Here is a 22,306-nt window from a genome sequence, read left to right as displayed (position 1 = left end):
GATACACGAGAAACCTTGGTAGGTAGGTGGGGGGGGCAGAGGTGAGCACGGGAATTTCATGTGGGAAGGAGTGGTTAAGGTCAAGATGAAAGCAGAGCCTGGTGAAAGGGAGCATATCAGGACACGCAGAAGGTTACTACTGAGGTACTTTGTGGATGTTCTGATAATTAATTTCCTTACGGACCAGCAAAAATATTAGGAGCATTCTGATGAAATCTGCTGGAATCCAGTGTTGAGGCATCAGCGCTGCAGGAAAGGTACACCTAAAAAGGTGTGAAAATCACCATGAGTGCAATTCTTCACTTCAGTTTTGGGATTTTGTGAGCTGCAAGCACCTGAAGCACAGTTACAAGTGCAGCCCTGGTCTGTCCAAATGGGGAATTCTCACCAGGTAAGCACCAAGTGTGCCACCACTTCTGGTCACCCACCTTCAGAAGAGGGAATTTGAACAGCGGTGTGACCAGAAGTACTGCCAGGCACTAGGTGCAGCGACAGTCTGGCTAGTAAGAAGATGCTGGAAAAGCTTGTTTAGACTTCCATAAAATGGCTGAGAGGGAGGTGATCGCTGTCTACAAATACACTGGAGCACAAATACCCAGGTGAGGACCTGTGTGAGATAAAAGACAGTGCTGGCACAGGAACAAATGGATATTAACTGGCCGTGAATCAATGTAAGCTGGAAATGAGAAGACGATTCCTAACAATTAGAACAGTGAATTCCAAAACTGCCTTCAGATCACAAGAGCGCGAGCCAAAGCCCAGACACTTTTTTAGATGAGGCTTGATAAGTCTGTGAGGACAACACACGATGAAGCCGTGAAGACGAGGCAGCCAGACTTGATGTCTTTGAGGACTCCTGTCCTGTGTCCCCAAGTGCTTGCCACAGCCGTTGTGGTGTCACTGGAGAAAAAAACAGAAGTGCACGTGCCACCTGGAGCTGGACGTTTCCTAAAAGCCTAAAACTGGGAGAGCCCTCCTAAAACACCAAGTCCGGGGCCTCCCGTTGACACTGAGCTCTGGTGAAGGTGTGCCTCACTGCCTACGGGTGATGTGGAGGCTGTGCCTCGGCTGCAGAAGATGGCTGAGGCGGCCGGGTCTCTGCCCACCATGGCGGACCCACGGACCCTGCCGCCGTGGAGCACCCTGGGGATGCTGTGTGAGGACCGGGACTGCCACTGGAGATGATGTTGAGACAGCGCAGCTTTACATATCCCCCCCACTTTAGATGACGGCGGCTCTCGCTGCTGCCCCTCGACCTCCTCAGGGAGCTGCCTCGCCGCTCAAAATCACCAAAACCGCCCCAAAACCAACTCCCGCCCCCCCCCCCACCGCCCCACATCCCTTCAGCTCCCCTCACAGCCCCAGCCCTGAGGTGCTGCCGGCGCGGGCGTGGCCACAACACGGGCGGGCTGCGGCTCCGCCGCCGATTGGCCTCGGGAGGGGAAAGCCCCGCCCTAAGAGGCGGAGCTTCCCGCTGAGAACCAATCCGCGGCGGCGAAGGGGGCAGGGCGGCACTATTTCAGCGCGGGGCGGCCGTGGCGGCGGGCAGAGCGGGGTGCGGCCGGCGGTGAGTGAGGGTGGCGGCGGCGGGGGCGCTGCGCGCACGTGGGGGCGGCGGGGCTGGGGACGGGGCTCATGGGGGGAGCGGGGCGGGCTCGGCTGGGGGTGTCTGGGCTTGGGGCAGGCTCTGGGGCGGGTCCGCCCGGGCGGAGGGTCTGTCCGGCCCGGCGTCGATGCGCTGCGCGTCCCGCGGGCTGGGCGCCGCCGTCACCGCGGGTCCCGGCGGCGTGTTCCCCCCCCCCCCCGCCCCGGGGAGGGCCGGGTGCCGCCGGGCAGGCGGCGAGGCCGCGGGGCCGCTGGGCGCGGCTGTCACCGCCCCGGGGAGGGGACGGCAGCGGGGTGACAGCCGCGGGGTGACAGCGCCCGCCCCACGCCGGGCTGGGGGCTGCGGGCCTCGGGTGTCCCCCCCGCCGCTGGGGGCTGCCCCCGGGGCCGGCGGCCTCCGCGCTTCCGGGGCTCCGGGCGGCCGCGGTAGGCCCCGTCCGGGCCCGGCCTCTCCCCGCCCCGCCGCGGGGCCCCGGCGCCGCCCGCTGCGGGGCGGGAGGGGACGGGGAGGCCGCCGGGGGGCCGGGCTGTCCCCGCCCGGTGGCGGCACGGCGGGGAGGGGGCTGCCCCCGGCGCGGCGCTGGGTGAGAGCGGCCTCCGCCGGCACCGGCTCCCGGCCGTCAGCATCAATGTGCCATTGAGAGTCCTCTTCCCTCCTCCTCCGGGCGGCATGGCGGTGCCAGGCCTCCCCCGCGGCTGGCAGCACAATGTTGGCTTTGAGCGCCGGCTGCTGTAGGTGCTCGGCCTCCTGCCCCGGCATGCCAGCGGGGAAGGGCCCCGTCACCCTCCTGGTGGCCGCGGTGCTGCTGCTGTGGGTTCACACATGGGGCTGTGCGTGCTGGTGGCTGCAGGTGTAACGAGCGTGGCCAAACGCTCATCTGACCTGCTGTAGGTGGTGCTGGGCTCTGTCTCTCGGCCCTCTGCGGGGGCCTGCGGTAATGGAGGGGCGGCAGGGGAGCTGCTGCTTTGGTCTCCTCCCAATACCTAATGGGGCAGCATAACTAAAGGGTGTTGCGACAGGTGGGGAGGCTATGGGGGAAGCAGGCTGAGTGTCTCAGTGCCTGGGCTTCTTCCCACAGCTGCACTTGGAGCAGCACAGGGGCTGCCTGATGCTGTCCCCGTGACTTTCTGCCTTGGTTCTGGAGTCCTGAGGGCAGGAAGAAGCGAGGGGAATGCCCCTTCCTACCCCGGGTGGAGGCTCCCTGGTTCAGTGGATGGTGTGGGATCACACAGGGTGCTTTCACTGCTGGTGCATTCCTTCGGAGCATCTCATCCACTCGATTGTCGTGTAGCAGTGCATCCATCCTGCTGTGCTGCCCCAGTGGCAGCTGTCCAAACCCCAAGGTGCTGTCCACCTTCTCTCCTGCCAGAATGCAGCCAGGGCAGATTCCTAGCTGGATGTAGCTGACCTTCCCACCAGACCTGCTGGGCAGCTTCTTAAGGATGGTTTAGAGAGTCAAACAGTTGGCTGAGCCCTTGGGGCTCGACTGAGGCTGCTGTGCCCTTATCTCCTTCCAGGGAAGCCCCTTCAGCTCATGGGTGTGCGCTGCTGATGACAGCCTGTTCCTCCCAGAAGCAGCTCCATGCCAGCTGTTGCAGCAGCCGCCTCTTGCTGCATCTCGCTGTAGGGGTTAAGCCATGCCACCCACACAGCCTGGGCCCCTGTGGTCCTTCCTTGTGTAGTAGTCTCACTTCTGTTTCCTGAGATTCTGTTAGATGTGTGGGGTTGTATGGCCCTTTGGGACAGGAATGTAATGAAGCAGCCCTGGTGAAGCTGGGGAGGGAGGGGAACAAAACTCATTCTGACCCAGAGGTGTCTTGAAGCCTGTCTTGTAGGTGAAAACAAGCGAGTTTATTCGAGGTGCATAGTGTCTGCAGCTTTTCCTGGTGAAGAAGAGCTTTGTGTATACAGGACACAATGAAGCTGTCCTCCTTGCGTTGCTGCATGACAGACTGCCTGCTGCTGTGGGTGAAGGTGGGTGCCTCCCCTTCTCTGCTGGGGCTGCAGCACAGTCAGCTCTTGGGCTGAGATCCTCCAGAAGGCACCTCCCAGGAGGTACCGGGAGCCTGTTACAGCCCGGGAGATCTCGCCTGTATTTTGTATTGGGTTTGTGCTAGCGTGCGCCCTGCTGGCTGTCAGATGGTGGGAGGACATGGGCCGGAAAGTCTGGTTCCTGCCCGTCCAACAGGTGAGGCAGCCCGAGCTCCTGCAGGGAGGAGCTGGTCCCCAGGAGCCAGGGCTCTTCCCCGCGGGAGCTGTGGGGCTGCTGCTGCTCAGATGACAGGCTGCGGCAGTCACAGCCAGCTCCCCGTGGCCTGGCTGCCTCTGGGACCTCAGCAGCTTGGGGCTGGTGGAGATGGCAACCAGCTCCGATGGCTCCGGAGTCTGCCTCGGTGCCTCAGTCTGCTTAATTTCAGCTTGATCCTTCCCGCGTGGGATGGATTGGGGTGGTGAGCTGTCACTGCGGCAGCATGTTCCCCAGCTTTGCTGCAAGGGGTGCTCTCAGCCTGTGAACCTTGTTCCAGTTAGCTCCTTGCTCATGGTTTGTTAACAGCTTCTGTGTAAGACTGAGTTGGATCCCATGCTGCTGCTACTTAATCCTGAGTGGCTTCCCCCTCTGTGCAGGAGCAGCAGGAGGAGCAATAGCACTGATCTTTCTTCTACACCTGTGGAGATAATCAGGCCTAATGCTATAAGGTGCCTCTCTGTGGAGGGCTGTAAACCCTGTAAAGGGGGCACCTATTAAGCCTTAGGGCTGCTGAGATACCTGTGGTGCAGCGCTGCTGCTGCTGGAGTCTCTGACATCGCTCGTATTCCCAACAAACGTAACCTTCTCCTGTCTGAACGTGGCTGTATGACCGCTGCCTGCTCGGTGCAGAGGGCAGGGAGGCCCAAAGCTGCTGGTGTGGTGAGGTCTAGGCAGTGTCCCCTTGTCTTGATGAGGAGTGGCTCCGAGTTTGTGCTTGAGCTTCTTGAGTGGTCAGAGTTGTTGGAGGGCGTTCAGGAGTCTCTCCTTTCTGCGTCTTGCTTTGTAGACTTCTAATGTCCATCTTGTGTTAGTGTCTGTCCAGTTAATGCCCAGGCCTGGGCGGGACAGCACACAGATCACCAGGTAATGGTACAGCCACTGCTGTGGGAACGGGTTTGAAGCCCTGTTGTGAGGTGCTTGCCTGATAAAACCACAGCTGAGTGCTCTGGCACCGTGTCTGTCCCACGTACGGGTTGGGGTGATTCCCTCTGCTAGAGGGCTCTGAAAGATTTGAGCTATTTCTAGTGGCTGGTGTCAGGGTTACACCAAGCAGGGCTGATCCCTGTGCTCTCCCTTGTTACTGCTTAATCCTGCCCACCCTGGGGGCCCTTTCCCATGCACCATGTGGGGCTGCCATCATCGCTCTGAGGCAGCCTGGCCGTCTCCACCTTCTCCCCTGGTGCTACCCCAGTGAGCAGAGGCCACTTGCTGGCTTTGGAAGATGTTGCTTCTACTTCTGTAGGTATCTGGCCGTGTTTCTTTATTCCTTCCCTTCATTAGTGCCTTGTTCCTTGTAGTGCCAGGCTTCCCCCCAATATCGCCTTTCCCCGGCAGCTCCCGTCTGTGCTGACACCAGCTCCCTGACCGTGCAGGCGCAGTGCTGGACATGATCGGGAGTAAGCCTATTCCAGCAGCTCGCTTGGTCAGGCCGGGGATGCTGTTTGTGGCAAAACACGGCTTGTGCTGTGGGTGACGTGCCCGGGTGCAGTCCTCTCACCGTGAGCTGCGTTCTTCTGGGCCCTCCGCACCCATCACCTGCTTGGTTCTGTACAAGGTTACCTGACCCTGTTGCGGTGGGCTCGCTCCTTCCCCTGGAAGCTCTGGGGGGATGCGATGGCTGCACACGCTGTGCAGGGCTCGCCTGCTGGTCTGGGAGTCTCTTCTCACTCTTCCCTTCCAGCGAGCATGGGAAGGGGAGGACGTAATCTCTGCAGGATGCCATCCAAAGGCCTGAGGGTTTCGCAGCTGCTGCCTGAGATAGTGGTGTGGTATTAACGCCCACCCGCCGAGGATGGAGAAACTGCTCCGCTCCAGGCAGGTCACTTCCTGCACTGGGAGCTGCGGTGCCAGGAGCGGTGCCCAGCTCCGTCCCGGCTGCAGCTCTTGCGAGAGCTGTTGCATGGCAAGGGCTGCACTTTGTGCCTGCGCTGCGAGCACGGCCCTGCTGTGCTGCCATGGAAGCGTGCTGATGTGGGCGCCGGTGTCGGCTGTGAGCCCCGTCCTCTGACATCCAGCGTGCAGGAGCTGAGCCAGGGGAAGTGCTCAATGGCTGTGGGATTCAGGAAAGCTTCATCTTTTGTGATAAACCTCGGTCTTAGAGCGGTCCCGCTGCCCAGTTCATGAAGAACAGGCGGCTGCTGCCGCTTGGGGCTGGCCAAGCTCCTCGTCCCTGGTCCTGCTCTGCTGCTGCTGTGCTGGGCAGATGTGGTTCTGCGCTCGTCTCGCTGAGTTCCCTTGCATGTAAGCTAAGGGGAGCTTCTGGAGCTGTGACAGCTTTCGGTGACATCTGGAGGTGGCAGCCTTGGTGCTGTGTCCAGCCCTGTCTGCGATGGCTCCAGAGCCACTGGACTGTTCTGGGTCCATCCATCCCGTGCAGCTGCCACCGGCGGATCTGAGCTGCAGCTCCCCTGGCCCTGCTGGGGAACGTGGCCGTTGAGCCCCTGGAGCTGTGGGGACGCTGCTGGACCCCCGGTGGGTTTCCGGAGCTCTGGGAGGTGGGGCAGGGGCTAGCACAGCGCTGGGAAGCCGCTGTGATGGAGCTGGGCAGGGTGAGCTCGGAGGAGGCCTTCCCTGGAGGCAGCAAGCCTCGCTGCCAGCTTGTAGGACAGGGCCGATGAGGGCTGGCACGGTCTCTGCCCAGCTGGTCATCTTCTGACCTCTGAGGGCTGCTGCTCCCTCGGAGCCCCGCGGGGCCGGACCTGCTCCAGCCAGCTGAGTGAGGCCACGGTGCCAGCCCTCCCTGCGGCGGCAGCTCCGCGGCCACCGGCCAGACTGCTCCGGTGTCTGTAATTAAGCAGCGGGGAGTTAGGGTGGCTTCCTTCTCCCTTATTACAGGACTGATCTCCGGCTTGAACGCTGGTGGAGCGGGAGGGCTGGGGCTGCTGCTCGCGGATAGCACGCCTCTCCCTGTGTCAGTGTGAGCGAGTATCGGGTGCTCAGCGTTGGCTATCGGGGCAGAATGTGGCCCAGTGCTCTGGCCCACAGCTGGAACTTTCCCCTGGGAGGGCAGCGACACCCCATTGATGAGAGGTGCAGGAGGTGTGTTGCAAGGCCTGTAGATACTGTGTGGGGTGTGTTTGGGCCCCAAGGTGCTTTGGGATGCTTGAACCTGTTTGCTTAATTTCTCTTCAGCTAATCAAGGCTCATCTCTGGGTTCCCCCATCTCCTCCCAGCCTCTTGCACAAGAGGCTCAGGATCCTGGAGGAGTCGGAGGAGAGTTTCTCCTGTTCGGAGGGGGCAGGCACCAAGCAGGGAGCTGTAACCGCGTTGTGATGTGCAGTGCAGCATGTAAGAGCAGGTGCCTGGCTGAACAGTGAACCCCTCTCAACGTGCAGAGGAAATGGCAGGGGTGAGGTGAGGCTCCTGGAGATGTGCTGCTCCGTGCTGGAGAACCCCTGCCTGCAGCAGGAAGGCTGCTGTGGAGCCCTCGTGGCTCGGGCTGGCCAGTGCACTTGGCATCCTCCTGTGTGGTGGAAGGTGATGCCTGGGTCTGCTCTTCAGCTGCCCCTCTGCAGCTCCACAAGGGCAGTGGCTGCCCTGCAGGAGATGGAGGTGGCTGAGATACACCTATCTGCGAGGGGGGCTTTGGTCTCTGCCTGCTGCAGGACTGTGCAGTGTGCCAGCGTGGATACCGGGTCTGGCTGAGACCCTCGGAGTCCCTGCAGATGTGGCTGCTGTTAGCTGAGTGCAGCAGGAGCTTGTTCTGCCTAACAGCTGTGGGAAAGCTCAGATCCCTTCATAAAGGTCTAGAGCGTAGTTCTGCCCTGGTAGAGGTCCCGGTGCTTGCCCAGAGCCCGTGTTCAGGACAGGCCTTCCCTCGGTCTGCCAGGGCCAAACTGCAGCGAGCCCTCTGACCTGGGTCTGGACTGCCCTGGGACCCCTGAACTGCTTTGGTCTGGGGTCCTGGGTGGTGCTGGAGCCTTGCTGGCACCAGGTTCAGAGTTACCTGTGGTGTCTGAGTGCTGTCCCTCTCTGCTGCGTGAGATGTAGGTTTGTAGGTGACTGATACTATCTTCCCATCCCAGCCTGCCCAAAATAGGCTCCTGTTCCACCTGAGACGTGTCTCTGCCCCGGCCCTGCAGTAAGACTGACTCACCGGCTTGATAAGATAAACACAGCTTGAGCAGTCAGGTACCTGTGCTGGGAACTAACTCTTGAGGGCTCCTCAATCTAGCAAATAAAGGTGTAGCTGGGTGTCGTGGTTGAAAGCTGGAACCCGACAGACGAGTTTGGAGCTTGCTCTCTGCCATCAGAGCAGCTTAAAGCTCCGCGGCTCCGGGGAGCTGTGCGCTGCCCGTCCCACGGCTGGAGCCTGAGCGGCTCTCGGGGATGCTCTAGTTCCTGCTGCGTTCTTTGGGCTTCTGCTGCGTGTCGGGGACCTTAAACACTTCTCGTCAGGGCGACGCTGCCAGTGAGTATTGGGGGATGGAGGTGAAGGGGCAGGTGTCTCACCCCACCCCTGTTGCAGGGAGCTGGGTGTCACTCCCCAGTGCAGAGGAGTGGGGATGTGTGGGACGGCGCGGCGCCAGCACTGACGCTGCGCTAGGACAGGTTGGAAGGGTGTTTGTCCTCTGAGCGATGCCGTGGTGGTGTCTGGCGGCACCACACGGGTCCTTGGGCTTGTGTGGTGCCTGCTGCTGTCCTGCCTGGGCCCTGACCGAAGGAGGGATGCTGGCGATGGCCCAGGGTGGCTGGCTGCTCCCAGCTGGGACCTTGCTGGGGAGGAGGTTGCTCCAGCCTCAGCCTCCCACTGCTGGCCTGGCAGGAGCTGCGCGCTTCCTGGTGGTGGCAGCAGCAATCCTCTGGAGGAGGCTGGGATGGGGACACGGTGGCTGGGAAGCAATTCCTGTGCCCCTTCCCGGAGGGGCAGGCAGAGTGTCTGCTCGGCAGCAGCCCTGCAGGGAAATGCCTCCTGCTGCAGGGGGCAGGAGGGGCTGGGGCCTGCACTGCCTCCTTCCTGCCCCCCTTTGGGCTGGGGGAGCAAGGGAGGCTGGGGTGAGGATGTCTCAAACTCCCCTGCCTGTTCCTTTGGGAGGCTGTGGCTGGATCACTCTCTGCCCCTGTCTGGAAGGGGGAGAAGTGTCATTGCCACGTCGGACTTGCCTACCCTCTGAGGTGCTGGGTTATGGGATGGCAGGACTTGTCAGGAGCTCTTTGTGCAAGGCTGTGAAGCCAGGACCTCTGAGAACGGCAAGCTGGTGTTAGTGTCTGAGCTGACGGCTTTCCTTCCGCGTGCCGTGGGTCTGGCAGTGATGCTGAGGTGCTGCCCTTCAGGAACCAGTGGGCAGGAGCCCTAAGCTGGCCATAAAGGCACGGCTCTGCTTCGCTCTTGGGGACCTCGTGCCAGGGTCAGGCAGAGCAGTGTGCTGGGTGGGTGAGGCTCGGGAAGGAGGAGTGGGTAGCACAGGGCCTTACCGCAGGGTGGGTGCTGGTGTAGAGTTGGCTGGAAGCAATGCTGCCCAGACACGCAGGACCTGCGAAGCTGTGCTCAAAACGCCCTGTTGTGCAGGGCTGTGCTCTGCAGGCTGCCCTCCCGGAGCAGCTGCCTGATCTGCCCTTCCTCTCTCCACAGAGACAGTGCCACCACCATGGAGGGGATTGAGGGCATCGTGACCATATATCAGGACTTCATGAAGAAAGCAGGTGAGTGTTCGGCGCTGCCCAGCTGCAGGGCAGGTGGCACTATGTGCTCTGCCACAGCTGTGGGGACGCGCCATCGGCCCCGAAGCAGTCCGGGTCTAGCTGCATTCTGCCTCTGCCCTGGCATAGACGCAGCTTTGTATTTTTGGGGGCCATCTGAGACTGTCTTGCTTCAGGACCTCTTGGGGCACCTGTCCCCTCCTGCATCTGGGGTCTCCAGGCAGCCCTGCAGCACAGCTTCAGGCTGTTCCTTCCTCAGATTTGTTGGGCTCTCCAGCCTCTGTCACCAGGCTGCCCCCTGCCTGTGCTCCTGTCCTAGAACAGGATTTCCGTGTCCTTGCCTCCACTCCCCATGAGCGATGCTGGTGTAGCAGACGGGGGTGGGGATGCTTACTGCTCTGCTCCATGGCTCTCCACAGACCCCCGCATTGCTGATTACCCACTGATGCAGTCCCCGTTCCTTGTGATGGGCATCCTGCTGGCATATGTCTACTTTGTACTGTCCTTGGGTCCCCGGCTAATGGCAAACAGGAAGCCTTTAAACCTGAAGAAGTTCATGGTGCTATATAACTTCTTCCTGGTGGGACTCTCGATCTACATAGTCTATGAGGTGAGTTGCCACCAGCAGGCTTTGTCTGGGGTGTGTGTGCATATATAAAGCACTCCATGCAGGCTGTGTGGGTGGTGGGGAGCTTTTGGGCTGTTCCCTGCCCTTCTGAGCAGGGCTGGGGAAATGCAGCAGCTGATGCGTTGGTCCTCACCCTGATGATGCTCTTGTTGCAGTTCCTGATGGCAGGGTGGCTCACTGGGTACACCTGGCGATGTGACCCCGTGGACTTCTCGCAGGACCCCAAGGCCCTCAGGGTGAGTTCCCTTCCCTCTCCTGATAAATGTCAGGACAGCAGGATCACAGCCACCTGCCTCTCCTCTGAGGCAGCTGATGTGGTACCTGGCTGTTAGATGGAAGCATCTGGCCATGGGGCAGCATGGTCAGGTTGAGACGGGCCTCATGTTAACCTCTTGCGTTGCAGATGGTCAGTGTTGCTTGGCTGTTTGTCTTCTCCAAGTTCATTGAGCTGACAGACACGGTGAGTGAGTTACTGGGCAGCCCCTGTGCCGGGGGGAGGCTTGGTCTCTGCTTGCTGGATGGGGACTTGGGGTAGGTCCTTCCTTCAACCCTTCCAGTCTGGACTGCCTGTGCTTCTGTCTGGCGTCAGTGCCAGGGAGGTCACTGGACTGTTGCAGAAGCCACTTTGAGAGCGTTACAGCTCTGGAAGTTGTGGGGTGACCTAGCGTGTGGTGGCAGTGAGCTTAGGGATGAAGCATCGCTGACCGAGTGGCACGGCCGGCTCTAGCTGCTGCTGGGGTTGCTGGTCCCTGATGCGGTGGGCTCTCGTTGCAGGTCATCTTTGTCCTGCGGAAGAAGAATGAACAGGTCACATTCCTGCACCTCTTCCACCACTCTGTTCTGCCTTGGAGCTGGTGGTGGGGAGCCAAGTTTGGACCAGGTAAGATGGAAAGTGTCAGGGCGCACAGCTGGGGGAAGGGTGGGGTTAGCATCAGCTAACCAGGGAAGGGTTTTTTTGGCCCTGCTGGGCTTCTAGGAGCTGCTTGTACTGACTACTGCACACGACTGACTTATGCTAATGTAAACTCGTTTAACAGGGGGAATGGGCTCATTCCATGCCATGATCAATTCCATGGTGCATGTTGTCATGTACCTCTACTACGGGCTCTCAGCAGCAGGACCTGCCTTCCAGAAGTACCTGTGGTGGAAGAAGCACATCACGGCCATCCAGCTGGTGAGTCTGCTGTGGGGCGGGGTGTGTGCCCTCAGCCTCTGATGTACATATGAAAGATGCAACCAGGAGCTGTAGCTGTCCCTTCTACAGCCTCTCACCCTGGGTTTCTAGCAACTCTGCCCCATCATGGCTTCTGGTAGGGCATGGGTGCTGCTCAGCCTGCTGCCCTGGGGCCATGCTGGGAGGGTGATATGCAAAAGCTGCCTTGAGACTTGTCCCTGTCTCTTCCAGCTGCTGCTGGCTGCTCCTCATCTTCTCATCATGCTTGACCTGTACTTTAGGGTGGGCAAGGAGCCTACTGGTTTCACTTGGGAAGATCTGTAGTGGGAGATCCCTGGCCCTGCTCCCATGAATAACTTGTCCCTGCCTTTGCCTTATTCCCAGGCTCAGTTCGTGATCGTCTCTGTCCACATCTCCCAGTATTACTTCATGCCCAGCTGCCAGTACCAGTTCCCTATCTTTGTCCACCTTATCTGGATTTATGGGACCATCTTCTTCATCCTCTTCTCCAACTTCTGGTACCAGTCCTACACCAAAGGCAAGCGGTTGCCTAGGGTGGCTCAGCAAGCAGCCCAGCACAACGGTAGCAGCATCCATGAGAATGGCACTGTCACCAACGGCAAGGTCAAAGCCAACTAGAGGGCGAGGCCCTCCCAGAGCCAATGAGAGCCCCAGGGCGGAGGCAGCTGGGACCTGTTCCCCTGCTCCTGGGTGCCACTAGCTAAGTCAAGTGCCTACAGACTGTTGTACCCCTGTGCCCAGCCCTGCTGTCCTCTGTCTGCATGCCCAGCCCCTCTGCTCTGAGCAGCCATGGGCAACTTCTCCTGCTCTCGGGAGGCTCGTGCTGTTTCTAGCTGTTGCTGAGCAGAGAGGCAGCTGCCTGCATCACAGCTGTGGGGCTGCAGTCCCATTCCAGTGTTTCCAAAGGAACTTCCCCCCAAGTGCCTGCATCTGGCCCTTCTGCCTGGGGGCCATTTCCTTCTGAGTAGGACCAAAAAGAAGAGACTGGTCCCTGTCCTGGTGCCCTCTCCTCTTCCCTGGCTCATCAGAGCCTGTGTGGCTGAACCGACTTGTCCCTGGTTGCTTGCTGCTGCCAGCTCCAGTGTGAGTGCTCTGCGCTACCATGCCTCGTGCCACCTTGTTCCGTGCCACAGTGCTGCATGTCCCTTCTGGCCCCTGTGTGCCCAGGTGGGGGGGTCCTGCCCTGGTGTCTGTGCTCAGGTGTGGCTGTGGAGAATGTAGGGGCAGCCAGTATGGGACCTAGGGGCCCAGAGCTGCCCAGTACAACACACATGCCCAGTGCCTGGTACGTAGTGGGGTAGTGACAGCCTGAAATGCCTCTGCCACATAAGCCCAGGTTGCCTGGTGTTGCCTTTCTGTGCCTGGGCTGGGTGCTGAGCAGGTGCTCAGCCTGCAGGATCCAGTGGGGCAGCTGGTGGCTTGTTCAGAGCGGGGGAGGCCAGGCTCATCTTGCATTGGACAACTTCCATTCCTGCAAACTCAAGACTTGAGCAATAATTGCCCCTAGAATTTGGCTTCTGTGTGGGCCCAGCCCTGCTCTGGCCCGGTGTGAACGCAGTGGAGGATGGCTGTAGTGTGCCCGGCTGTGGTGTAACAGCGAGCGCCTCTTGCCTCCATCGATCCTCCTGGGCCTGGGGGAAGGTGCCCTCTGCCATTCAGCAGGGCAATGCAGCAGTTCTCCTGGGCCTGGTGCCCATCACCTGCTCTGGCTGTAACCAAAGCCGTAACAATGGCCTTGAGGATGAGGTGAAGGAGCCAGGCCCAGTCTGATTGGGCTGCTCTTCTATCGTAAATAAACAGACAGAAGGAGAAAAGGCTCTGTCCTCTTATTTTCCTGGCTTGCTGTGCTCTGAAGCCGTTCCAGGTTTGTGGTCCTGCCCAGTGCGGTTGGAGGCAGGGCCGGGAGAAGCAGCTGGTGTAGCAGGTTTGTGTTGGAGGGAGAGGGTGATAGCAGGGTGCTGATGAAGCAGATGGCAGATTGTTTCCAAGCGCTTTGGTAGAGTGGTGCAGAGGGCAGGAAGTGTGTCAGGGCTCCTGTTGTGAAAGTGGCTCCACCCTGTGAAAGAATGGCTGGGGTGGAGCAGGGGTGCGGGCTGGGACCAGGGCCAGGAGAAGCTGCTGCTTTTCAGAAATCCTGACCTGGCCCCAAGTGCAGAGCTGGGGGGGACCCAGGTGACAGGAAAGAGCAGGACCCCGGCCCCTTGCTTTTGGGAGGGAGAGGCAGGGGCACGCTGCTTAGGCTCAGCAGTTTCCATCCATGAAGTGCCATGGCAGTGTAAGGTGGTACAGAAAGCAGTCCAGGCAGGGCTACAGGGTGCAGCTGCTTCCTTCTTGCTCCTGCTACAGTGGTGCATCCTCCCCAGCTGGGTTCTGCTCTTCTCTGCCAGCTGACAGCCTGCTTTTCTTCAGGGCTGCCAGTGCTGCCTTCCCCATCACCTTGTGAGGATCAGGGCAGGCCTCGGTGCTGATTCACACCTGTGGGGTGAGGTGGAGGTGGTAGCCAGCTCAGGCTGCTGCTCCTGGCTGTGGCTAGGAGGAATGCCTGAGCCCAGCAGGCCTCCAAAGCTGAGTTTCACTGTAGGTTGGGTTGTGGTGTGGGAGGGCTGTAGTGGAAGCCCAGCCACAGCCCTGTGGCTGGGCCTGGTGTCAGAGAAAGCTCTGCATTGCCCAGTTAGGGCTCATTGCCCTCCTATTAATTAAGCCCTAAAAGGGGGGTGAGGCTGCTGCCCTGTGCAAGGGTTCTCCTAATTACTACTGCTGCTCCCTGGGCCAGGAGTGGCAGGGGAGTTCTGGTGCCTGCTGCAGTGCTGTGCAGTGTTACAGTGGGGCTCAGGAGTCGCTGCTTCAGGAGCTGGAGGAGGCAGTCCAGCCCTGATGGCACTTGGCTGTTGCTGAGCCTCCTCTCCCCTCCCTGCCCCTCCCAGCTGGCTCTTATTAAACACAGGACTGTCTTTGCTTTTGCCCAAAATAGTAACAATGGTTTAAACTACTTACACTTGGTATTTTAAAACAGGGGCTGTTCCCTCCCTGTGCTCTGCTCTCCCTTCCTCCAATTGTTCCACTTCGCTGTGATCTTTCCATGCGCTGGCTGCTGTGCTCGGTGATTTATACCCGTCACAGCCAGCACACGCTGCTGCTCCAAGCTGCGTTCACACCCTATATGGCAGGTTCCTGGGCTCGCTGGGTCAGAGCCCAGCTCATTCCTCCTCTCACCCAGGGCAGCAGGACCGGTGTGGGGCCAGAGGAAGAGCACTGTGCTGCCATCCCCTTCCAGCACTGCCCAGAGGGCTTTCAAGGGGTGTGTAAAGCAAAGTTTCTGGGGGTGGGTGTGTGCTAAGGACAGAGGCAAGATAAGCCCTGGGGAAGACAAACTGCTATTACGTTGGGCTAGGTGGAAAAACTACATGAGCTTTTAAGCATGCAAAGCCTTTCTTCCAGAGACAGGCACCTATGACAAACAAGGCTCAGCAGTGGATGCCACAGGCCAAGTCTAACTTCCGGCACCACAGCACTTAAATAAGCAGCCCGGGTCTGGGTTGGGACAGGCCAAACCTTGTATCTGGGTCCTTCCTCATGGGATCCAGCTGCTGCTCAGGGTTTTGCTTCTGAAGAGTTGCCTTTTCCTCCCTTGACCTTCCTCTGCTCTTCCAGGTGGCCAAACTGGGGTGCACCAACAGCCCCCTGGGGGAGGCGCCTGGCTCAGGTGCTTGTCCTGCTGAGACTGCGCCCTGTGTCCACAGGGGGCACAGACCTCCCCTGGTGGGGGTGGAGATGTGCTGGCTTGGCCTCAGCACAGCACAAGTTGGTACCAACGTTGTGTTCCTCTGAAGGCTTTGGTCAGCTTAAACAGCAGAGGCAGAGCGAGAGCCTGGCACCACGTACAGCATGGTGCTGTGCTAAGAGGAAGGGGAAAAAATAATCCACCTGCAGCTAATCACAGGCCCATGGGTGGCACAGGCTGGGGGGTATTGTTTTGCATAGGCCAAGGTGGTAATCAGACTGTGCAGCTCCCCAGGCTTCCCCAAACACCCAGTGGCTGTGCTGAGGCAGGTGCACAGTGCCCTGCTGTAGCTGAAGGACAGGCTCGATGGGGCTGGTGCAGCCCCACGGCCTCAGACAGCACGGCTCCAGCATGCTGAGGAGCAGGGCAGCTCTGGCCTGGCTTCTCCTTGCTCAGCTAAAGGCTCAAATATGCACCCACCCCAGCTGCAGCAGCATAGCGAAGCATGGGATTTCCTTAAGTGCTGCGAGGTCAAGTTTTGCACCAAGTCTCAGCTGACCACTGCTGCCTCGTGCCCAGGTTGTGCTCAGCACTAGGTCTTACCCTCAGAGCAAGGAGGGCTGCTATAAGAGACAGCCAGACAACCCCGGGGAGTGCGCTGGACTGATGTCACATGGCAACCAAGCTGGCTGGGACAGTGTAAACAGCACATTTGTTTTGCATCAGGCATCACATTTAGTGCACACCTGCCATCGCCAGCCCCTGCCTGGCCTTTGGAGTGAGTACAGCTGCATTTCTACCCCACCTTCTGCAACAGGAACATTTGGCTCATAAATCCCACATACCTGCTATTTCTTGAACTCTCTGCAGGAACAGGTATTTCTGCCCTTGCGGACCTCCCTGCTCCAGCACACAGGCTGCACGCAGCAGAACCAGCGTACAGGCTTGGACTGCCAAGGTCAGGTCCCCTGACTGCTCCCAGGTGGGCAGCTATGTGCAGAGGTTGCGTGTGGAGGCACACACACACACACACCAAGGCCCATCTCACCCAGAGGCAGGATACAGAAGCTGTGCTTTTAACTCAAGGTTCGCTGCTACCCATCACAGCTGGCTACAAGAGCAGGCAGCAGCAGGTCCACAGCCCTGCAGAAGGTGCAACAAGTCAGGGTTATTCCCTCTTACACCCCAGGGCTGGAGCTAGGGCTCAGTTTGCTACTAGATAGCAACCAGCTTGAGAAGTTACTGCCCCAAAAGCAGAGCCTACAAGCTGCACTTTCATTGTTACAGCATCCCCCTGTGGGGTACAAGCAAGCTGCAGCCCCGCAGGTGAAGCTGCACAGTGTCAGCTCTGGGCTGTGGCAGGTGACACCGCTGCCCTACTTGAGAGAGACAGAAGCACAGCCACCCGACAGCATCTGCCACAGCTTCAGGGCTGTGCTGGGCTCAGGCTGCCTGCACTGTCTCTGAAGACAGCGCTCCAACTTGCCCAGAAAACAAAGCCTCAGGAAAGAGTTTCTTGATGCTCTAGGCCCTGGTCCTTGCTTCCAGGAAACTCCATAAAAAGAAAAAAGCAAACTAAAGCTGTTTATTAACATTTAAAATACTGTACAGTGTATATGGTCATTTACCCCCTTCCCACACCAACCCAGTGCACTCATCGGATGCCCTGGTGGATGATGCTGGTTTTGGCACTGTTTGCCTTCTCTTTTTCCTTCTTCTTTATGGGGTCCATCTCAAAACAGCGCCAGAACCGCAGTGTTTCATCAGCGGCTGCCGATGCCACTGTTGAGCTATCGGGGCTCATGGTCAAGTTCAGGACTCTTGCGGTGTGACCTGAGGAGGTGTGCAGTCAGGGCTGTGTTGTTTTGAACACAGCCACATTTGCTCCCCTTCTCCTCCCCTATTTGCTCCTGTGTCCCATAAGCCCCACAGCCCACACACCATGCTGCGGGGTTATGAATGGACATCCTAGGTATGCATTTGGAACACTTGAACATCCCCCAGGCACGCCTCCCTCTAGCAGCATGTCCCTGAGCACCATTCCCTACCACCAGTACTTCAGGCTAGACCTGCAGCAGGCTGCTCAAGCTGAGGGTCACACCTGCCCTCCCCCAGGCAAAGGGCCCAGCCTACCTCGAAGCTCAGTGACCTTGGTCATCGTCGGGTACTTCCATATCACCAGCTGATTCTGTGCAAAGCCATGGCCTGAAATGAACTCCTTGTAGTTTGTTGACCACAGGATAGAACAGACCTGGGAAGAGGCAGAAATGCAGGTAGACTACAAGCCACTTGTGCTGATGCTCACCACCAAGGGTGGGTTCCTCCTCCTTCCCCGTGCCCTGGGAATCAGGAGCCAGCCTGTGTGTAGGTGTCCTGCCAGAAGGTACTTGTCTCCAAGCTGATGCCCGTCTCTCACCTGGGAATGAGCATCAACAGCGCTGAGACAGGCACCAGAACACACGTTCCAGATGCGGATGTGTCTGTCGCTAGTTCCACCTCCAGTGGCTAGAACATTTGACTGCCACGGACACCAGGCCACAGCCTGAGAAAGAAAGGGTTCATTGTCAGAGGTACAAGAGGCAGCCTGTTCCCTAGCTGCACGTCCCAGCGCCCAGGCCACAGCAGCTCCACAGCAGCCTCCCTCCCACGAGGCAGGGGGTACAGCAAGTGCTGCACATCCACCTCGCACACAGACATGCGCCCAACCCACAGCGGAACCACGCTCACCTTGACAGCTCCCTGGTGCTGCGTGAAGGTCTGTACAGGAGCATAGTCTCCGCTGTCCCCCTGGGTGCATGGCCAGATGTTCACGAGGTTGTCGTTGCCACCACTGGCCAGGTAGCGGCCATCTAGAGACCACTTGAGGCCGCACACCTCCTGTGTGTGGCCAGAAAGCGTGGCCACGTGGTGCTCTGCCACTCTGACGTCGTGGTGGTGGATGTGACCAGTCCGTGCCCCACTGCAGAGAGGAGGTTTGCAGGGTCAGAGTGGCACATTCTCACCAAAAGCCAGTTCTGTGCTGTTGCAAGACTGCCCTTCCTGCTGCTGGGTTTCAGCCAGCATCACCAGCACTACTGGCCTCTTGATGTGAGCAAGGCAGCCATGGAAACTCTTCATAACTTCAGCACAAAGGGCAGAAAGCAGAGGCCTCCCCAACATCCCAACAGAACAGGCTGAGTAAGAGCCTTGAGAGAGGAGGTAAGAACCCCTGAGCCCAGAGCAGCTCCTGTAGTCGCTAATCCACAGCACTGACAGATCTAGAACAGGAAGCTCCAACAGCTGGATGCTGTCCTTCACCACCACACACAGCTTTACCTGGAGACGATGTAGTTGTTCCAGCTGAGGGAGCCCACGCGGGAAGAATGGCTGACCATATTTCGGAGACGTTTCTGCTGCTGTATGTCCCACAGCTAGAGAGAGAGAGCAATAAGTTCTCCAAAGGATAAGGAAACTCGGCCCTGTTGCTTTGCCCAGGGAACCTTACTACACAGGCGCTGGCATTCAATCTTTTCAGTATGGAAAGGGATAAATTTATCTCATGTATACAGAACAAAAGTTATTCCAGGTGTTGGAAGCTCTGCCTTGCTGCTGCAGTTGGTCACTGACCACAGCTGGATGGGAACACTTCTACCCCATAACAGTCTTTGCACCCTCAGCATCACAGGGCGGAGGCTACACCCACTGGTGGTCCCAGGGCTGCAGAAAGGATTCATTGCAGTGAAGGTCCCTGAAAGCCTTTTGGAGAGTGGCAGCACACAACAGCTGGAAAACCACTTGGAATTTGTGCTACTTCCTGATGACATGAACACAAGGACACCCTCAGGCAATATCTGTTGTTGCTGACATGGCAGAGCACACTGTCCTAAGATGTGCTCTACAGGCCTCTGTCAAGTCACCCACTTCACCCCTCAGTTCTCCACCAAGAGCTGCAGCTCACTGAACTCTAGCGAGTCCTAGAGTACTTCCTCCCCCCAGCCTCAGGGTACAGGGGAGCAGAGTGCACCATATCCTCCGTGTGCTATAGCCAAGCCTTTGTTCCAAGGCCCCACAGCTCCAGCAACCCCTAGACAGCCCCTCTGGTTCCACTGCCCTCACCTGGACTTCAGCATTACTTGTACCAACAGCAAGGTAGTTTCCTTCTTTAATCCATGACACAGAGGACACGTAATCGTCTGGATGCTCCATCTGCAGCAGATGGATGATTTCCCCAGAAGTACAATTCCACAGATAGACGGAGTTGTCCAGAGCCACCGCCAGGAAGTTCTGAGAGCTCCAGTCGATGAGATTCAGATCTACAGTTTGGAAGAACAATGCAGGTCACGCAGTGCTGACCTGCAGAGCCCTGCCTACACACAGGCTGCACCTCAGAAGCAGTCAGTGCCAGTCTGGGTGCATGAGAAACTGCAACAGCCCAGTTAGAGATGTCCCATTCAGATCACACTGACCCTAGGAACTGCACTCCTGTGCAAAACCATCCCAGCACTCAGCATTGCAGGCTACTCACAATAGTCATTGCGAATCTCCGGTGCATCCAGGATCCGGTCTGGCATTGAGGGAATGTATCTACCGTTCTTCCTGCTGGAAGCAGGTGTAGTCTTCTGGCTGTAGAGCACTTTCAGGTTATTCTGATAGCCTGCGTGCAGAGAAACAGCTTCGTTATCCTGAGCTAGTTTCCTCCTGACCACCCACCCAACTAGGAAACCCCTTCAGTGAAAATGAAGTCCTAGAGAAGAGAACTGCTCAGAAGAGCACCGTGTGCTACCATCATGGACAGAATTAACTGCTGAGCTAGGGTGGGTTCCAATTCCTTGATCCCAGTATGTTTAGCGACCACTGCTGCACACTTTCTGGCCTAGGGAGTCTAAAGCTTTTGCAGACATGAGGAAGATTTGCCATCTGTAGTACATGTTAACAACTGGCAGTCATCAGCCAACCTCAGGAAACCTGGGAGGGAGACCCAGTGTGCACAGAACTCTGAGAAGCAGGCAGCTGATCCCTCCCATGGCCAAACACAGGGCCTCTATTGTTGCAGCTCCCCAGCCCAGACCTCCCCAGCTGAATCACTCGCATAGACCCTGCATCATACCTTCGGGAGCATTCTGTGGCTTTCCACTGAGGCGGAGGATCTTTGCCTCTTCTACATCAAAGCCATTAAGATTCACTGCCCAGGCTTTCTGTTGCTCCTACAGAGAGAAATCACAAAATCTCAGCAAAACTCACTTCAAACATAAAGCCCATGCCACCCCTTAGACAGAACTGCAGCTAGTAGAAAATACACCCAAGCCCCCTTCCTTCTCCTGGAATCAGGAGGTATTGGGCTGTGCTGTGGGAGACAGCTGCACACAGGCAGCTCAAAGCAGATTTAGCACATTTTCTCTCTCAGACACTGGCACTGTATCTTGCTCAGATTTTCATGCTGAGGAGAGGCAAATTTAGTGTCTCATGGCCAGTGGGGAAAGCCACAGCCGCAAGGGACCAAATGCTTCATAAACACATTTCAGAGCACAGTGTACACATTCCAGAACAGCTCCCCATGCAGACATTGTCCTAGAACAGCTACCACCAGCAGTTTCACTGCGCACAGGCTCTCAGCTTTGGTCTCTGTAACATGCTCTATTTATAACAATCAATAGCCCAAATTTTGCTACAAGAAACCACACGGACTAAAGCAGAAGCAGAGGTATAAGGCTCTGCATTCTTCCCTGTGCATAAGCAAAGATCCTTAGAGAGCAGCTGTGCACCTGTTCCATTTGCAGGCACTACAGCTTCCACCTCACCCCAGGCTCCTGAAGCCCAGTGCTAGGAGTGGCGGTGCCTGGGGCTGTCACCCCCGTATGCTCACTTTTGGAGTCTGCTTACCCATGAAAGGTCACGGATGTTGAGGTGTTTGGCAACAACCATGATACTAAAGCAGTGTGCTCACCTTCTTGGTAGGGGAGTCTTCAACAGGGTCATTCTCTTTGGTTAGGAGGAAATTGGCCATGTCCATCTGCATAGTGCTGCGGTTGGGAATGTAGCGGTCCCCCCCAGCTTTTGTTGGGGTGCTCTGGATTTTGGATCCAGATTTACCTGCATTCACACACACAAACATTGTCTTACAGGTAATAAAGAGCCTGCATTAAAGCTTTCAACAAAACCAAACCAGCATTCTACCAGCACAGCCTGCGTTACATCCAACCTGACAAGTCCCACGACCTTATCAAGGCTCAGAGCACACAACCCATCCAAGCCGCAGCTATCTCCTATTTCTCACCTCCTCCCTGCGGAGCAGGCACTAAGCTCCGGTCAGGGACTAACAGCAGATAACACCTCAAGCTCTAGCGCAACAACATCCCCGGAGCTCAGAGCTAAGGGAGGACAGGGGCCGCTGTGGCAGCGCACAAAGCTGCCAGCAGGCGCAGCCCTCCCACACGAGCCCCAGCAGGGAGCCGCAGCTCACACCTCACCGGGCTCAGCGGCTCCCAGCCCCACCACACGGAGCTCTGCCCACCCAGGGAGAGGGGGGCGACCCCAGGGGCCGGGCCCAAGCCCCCAGCCGGGCCCAGAGCCCCCAACTCCTGCCAGCAGCCCCCCAACGCTCCCCTCCCCACCCCTCCTCTCACCGGGGGTCCTGGCCGGCGTCTTGCTGCCGCTGGGCAGGCGGTTGGCCGGCTTCATGGGCGACACGCCGGCGTCGGTGCCGGGCCCGGGGGCTCCGCTCTCCTTGGCCTTGCGCTGCCAGCGGGCGAGCGGCGCGTTGGGGATCGGCGTGTCCAGCTTCAGCAGCCCGTGCAGGTCCGCCTCGAACACCAGGTGCGCCATGGCGCTGCAATGTGGGGGCGGCAGCGGCCTGCCGGGGGGGGTTGCTCAGCGCCGGGGACCCCTCACCTCAGCGCCGGGACCCCCCTTCAGCCTCAGAGACCCCTCAGAGGCCCCTCCTCAGCCCCAGGGACCCCGCCCCAGGGACCCCACCGTCCCATCAGGGACCCCCCGTCCCCTCAGGGGCCCCTCCTCAGGCTCCCCCTGGTCCCCTCAGGGAGCCCCCCGGCCCCCTCACCTCAGCGCCGGTACCCCCCTTAAGCCTCAGAGGCCCCTCCTCAGCCCCAGGGACCCCGCTCCAGGGCCCCCCCCCCTCAGGCCCCCCCAAGGGCCCCTCCTCAGGGTCCCCCTCAGGGAGCCCCCTGTCCCGTCCCCTCACCTCAGCTCCAACTCCGCTCGCGCCTCGCGCCCCGCCGCTCCCCTCAGCCCTTAAACCCCCTCCCGCCCGCCCCCCATTGGCCCTTTCAAAC

The 22,306-nt window shown here is 58.7% G+C and overlaps 2 protein-coding genes across 4 annotated transcripts; one reads left to right on the top strand and one right to left on the bottom strand.

The window, feature by feature from the left end:
- The first annotated feature begins 1,522 nt into the window (after positions 1–1,522).
- On the top strand, positions 1,523–13,131 carry ELOVL1 (ELOVL fatty acid elongase 1). 3 transcript variants are annotated; one of them, XM_067001651.1, is made up of 8 exons: positions 1,523–1,567; positions 9,427–9,497; positions 9,914–10,104; positions 10,278–10,358; positions 10,526–10,582; positions 10,897–11,002; positions 11,160–11,296; positions 11,681–13,131. In XM_067001651.1, exons 2-8 carry the CDS (start codon positions 9,443–9,445, stop codon positions 11,933–11,935), a joined length of 882 nt encoding a protein of 293 aa, XP_066857752.1. In that variant the 5' UTR covers positions 1,523–1,567; positions 9,427–9,442; the 3' UTR covers positions 11,936–13,131. The 3 variants fall into 3 exon arrangements, with proteins under 3 accessions (XP_066857752.1, XP_013033415.1, XP_047915075.1); XM_013177961.3 differs by lacking the exon at positions 1,523–1,567 and adding an exon at positions 3,435–3,580; XM_048059118.2 differs by lacking the exon at positions 1,523–1,567 and adding an exon at positions 8,129–8,265.
- Positions 13,132–16,608: 3,477 nt separating this feature from the next.
- On the bottom strand, positions 16,609–22,286 carry CDC20 (cell division cycle 20). Its single transcript, XM_067001647.1, has 11 exons — positions 22,216–22,286; positions 21,641–21,867; positions 20,962–21,107; positions 20,125–20,221; positions 19,543–19,671; positions 19,134–19,330; positions 18,354–18,448; positions 17,766–17,997; positions 17,455–17,580; positions 17,172–17,289; positions 16,609–16,871 (listed from the first exon to the last, which is right to left on the bottom strand). The coding sequence occupies exons 2-11, from the start codon at positions 21,837–21,839 to the stop codon at positions 16,693–16,695; spliced, it is 1,518 nt and encodes a 505-aa protein (XP_066857748.1). The 5' UTR covers positions 21,840–21,867; positions 22,216–22,286; the 3' UTR covers positions 16,609–16,692.
- Positions 22,287–22,306: the final 20 nt, after the last annotated feature.

Source organism: Anser cygnoides, chromosome 8 (genome assembly GCF_040182565.1).
Source record: "Anser cygnoides isolate HZ-2024a breed goose chromosome 8, Taihu_goose_T2T_genome, whole genome shotgun sequence".
NCBI classification, from domain to species: Eukaryota; Metazoa; Chordata; class Aves; order Anseriformes; family Anatidae; genus Anser; species Anser cygnoides.
This window is presented reverse-complemented; position numbering and strand designations above follow the sequence as displayed.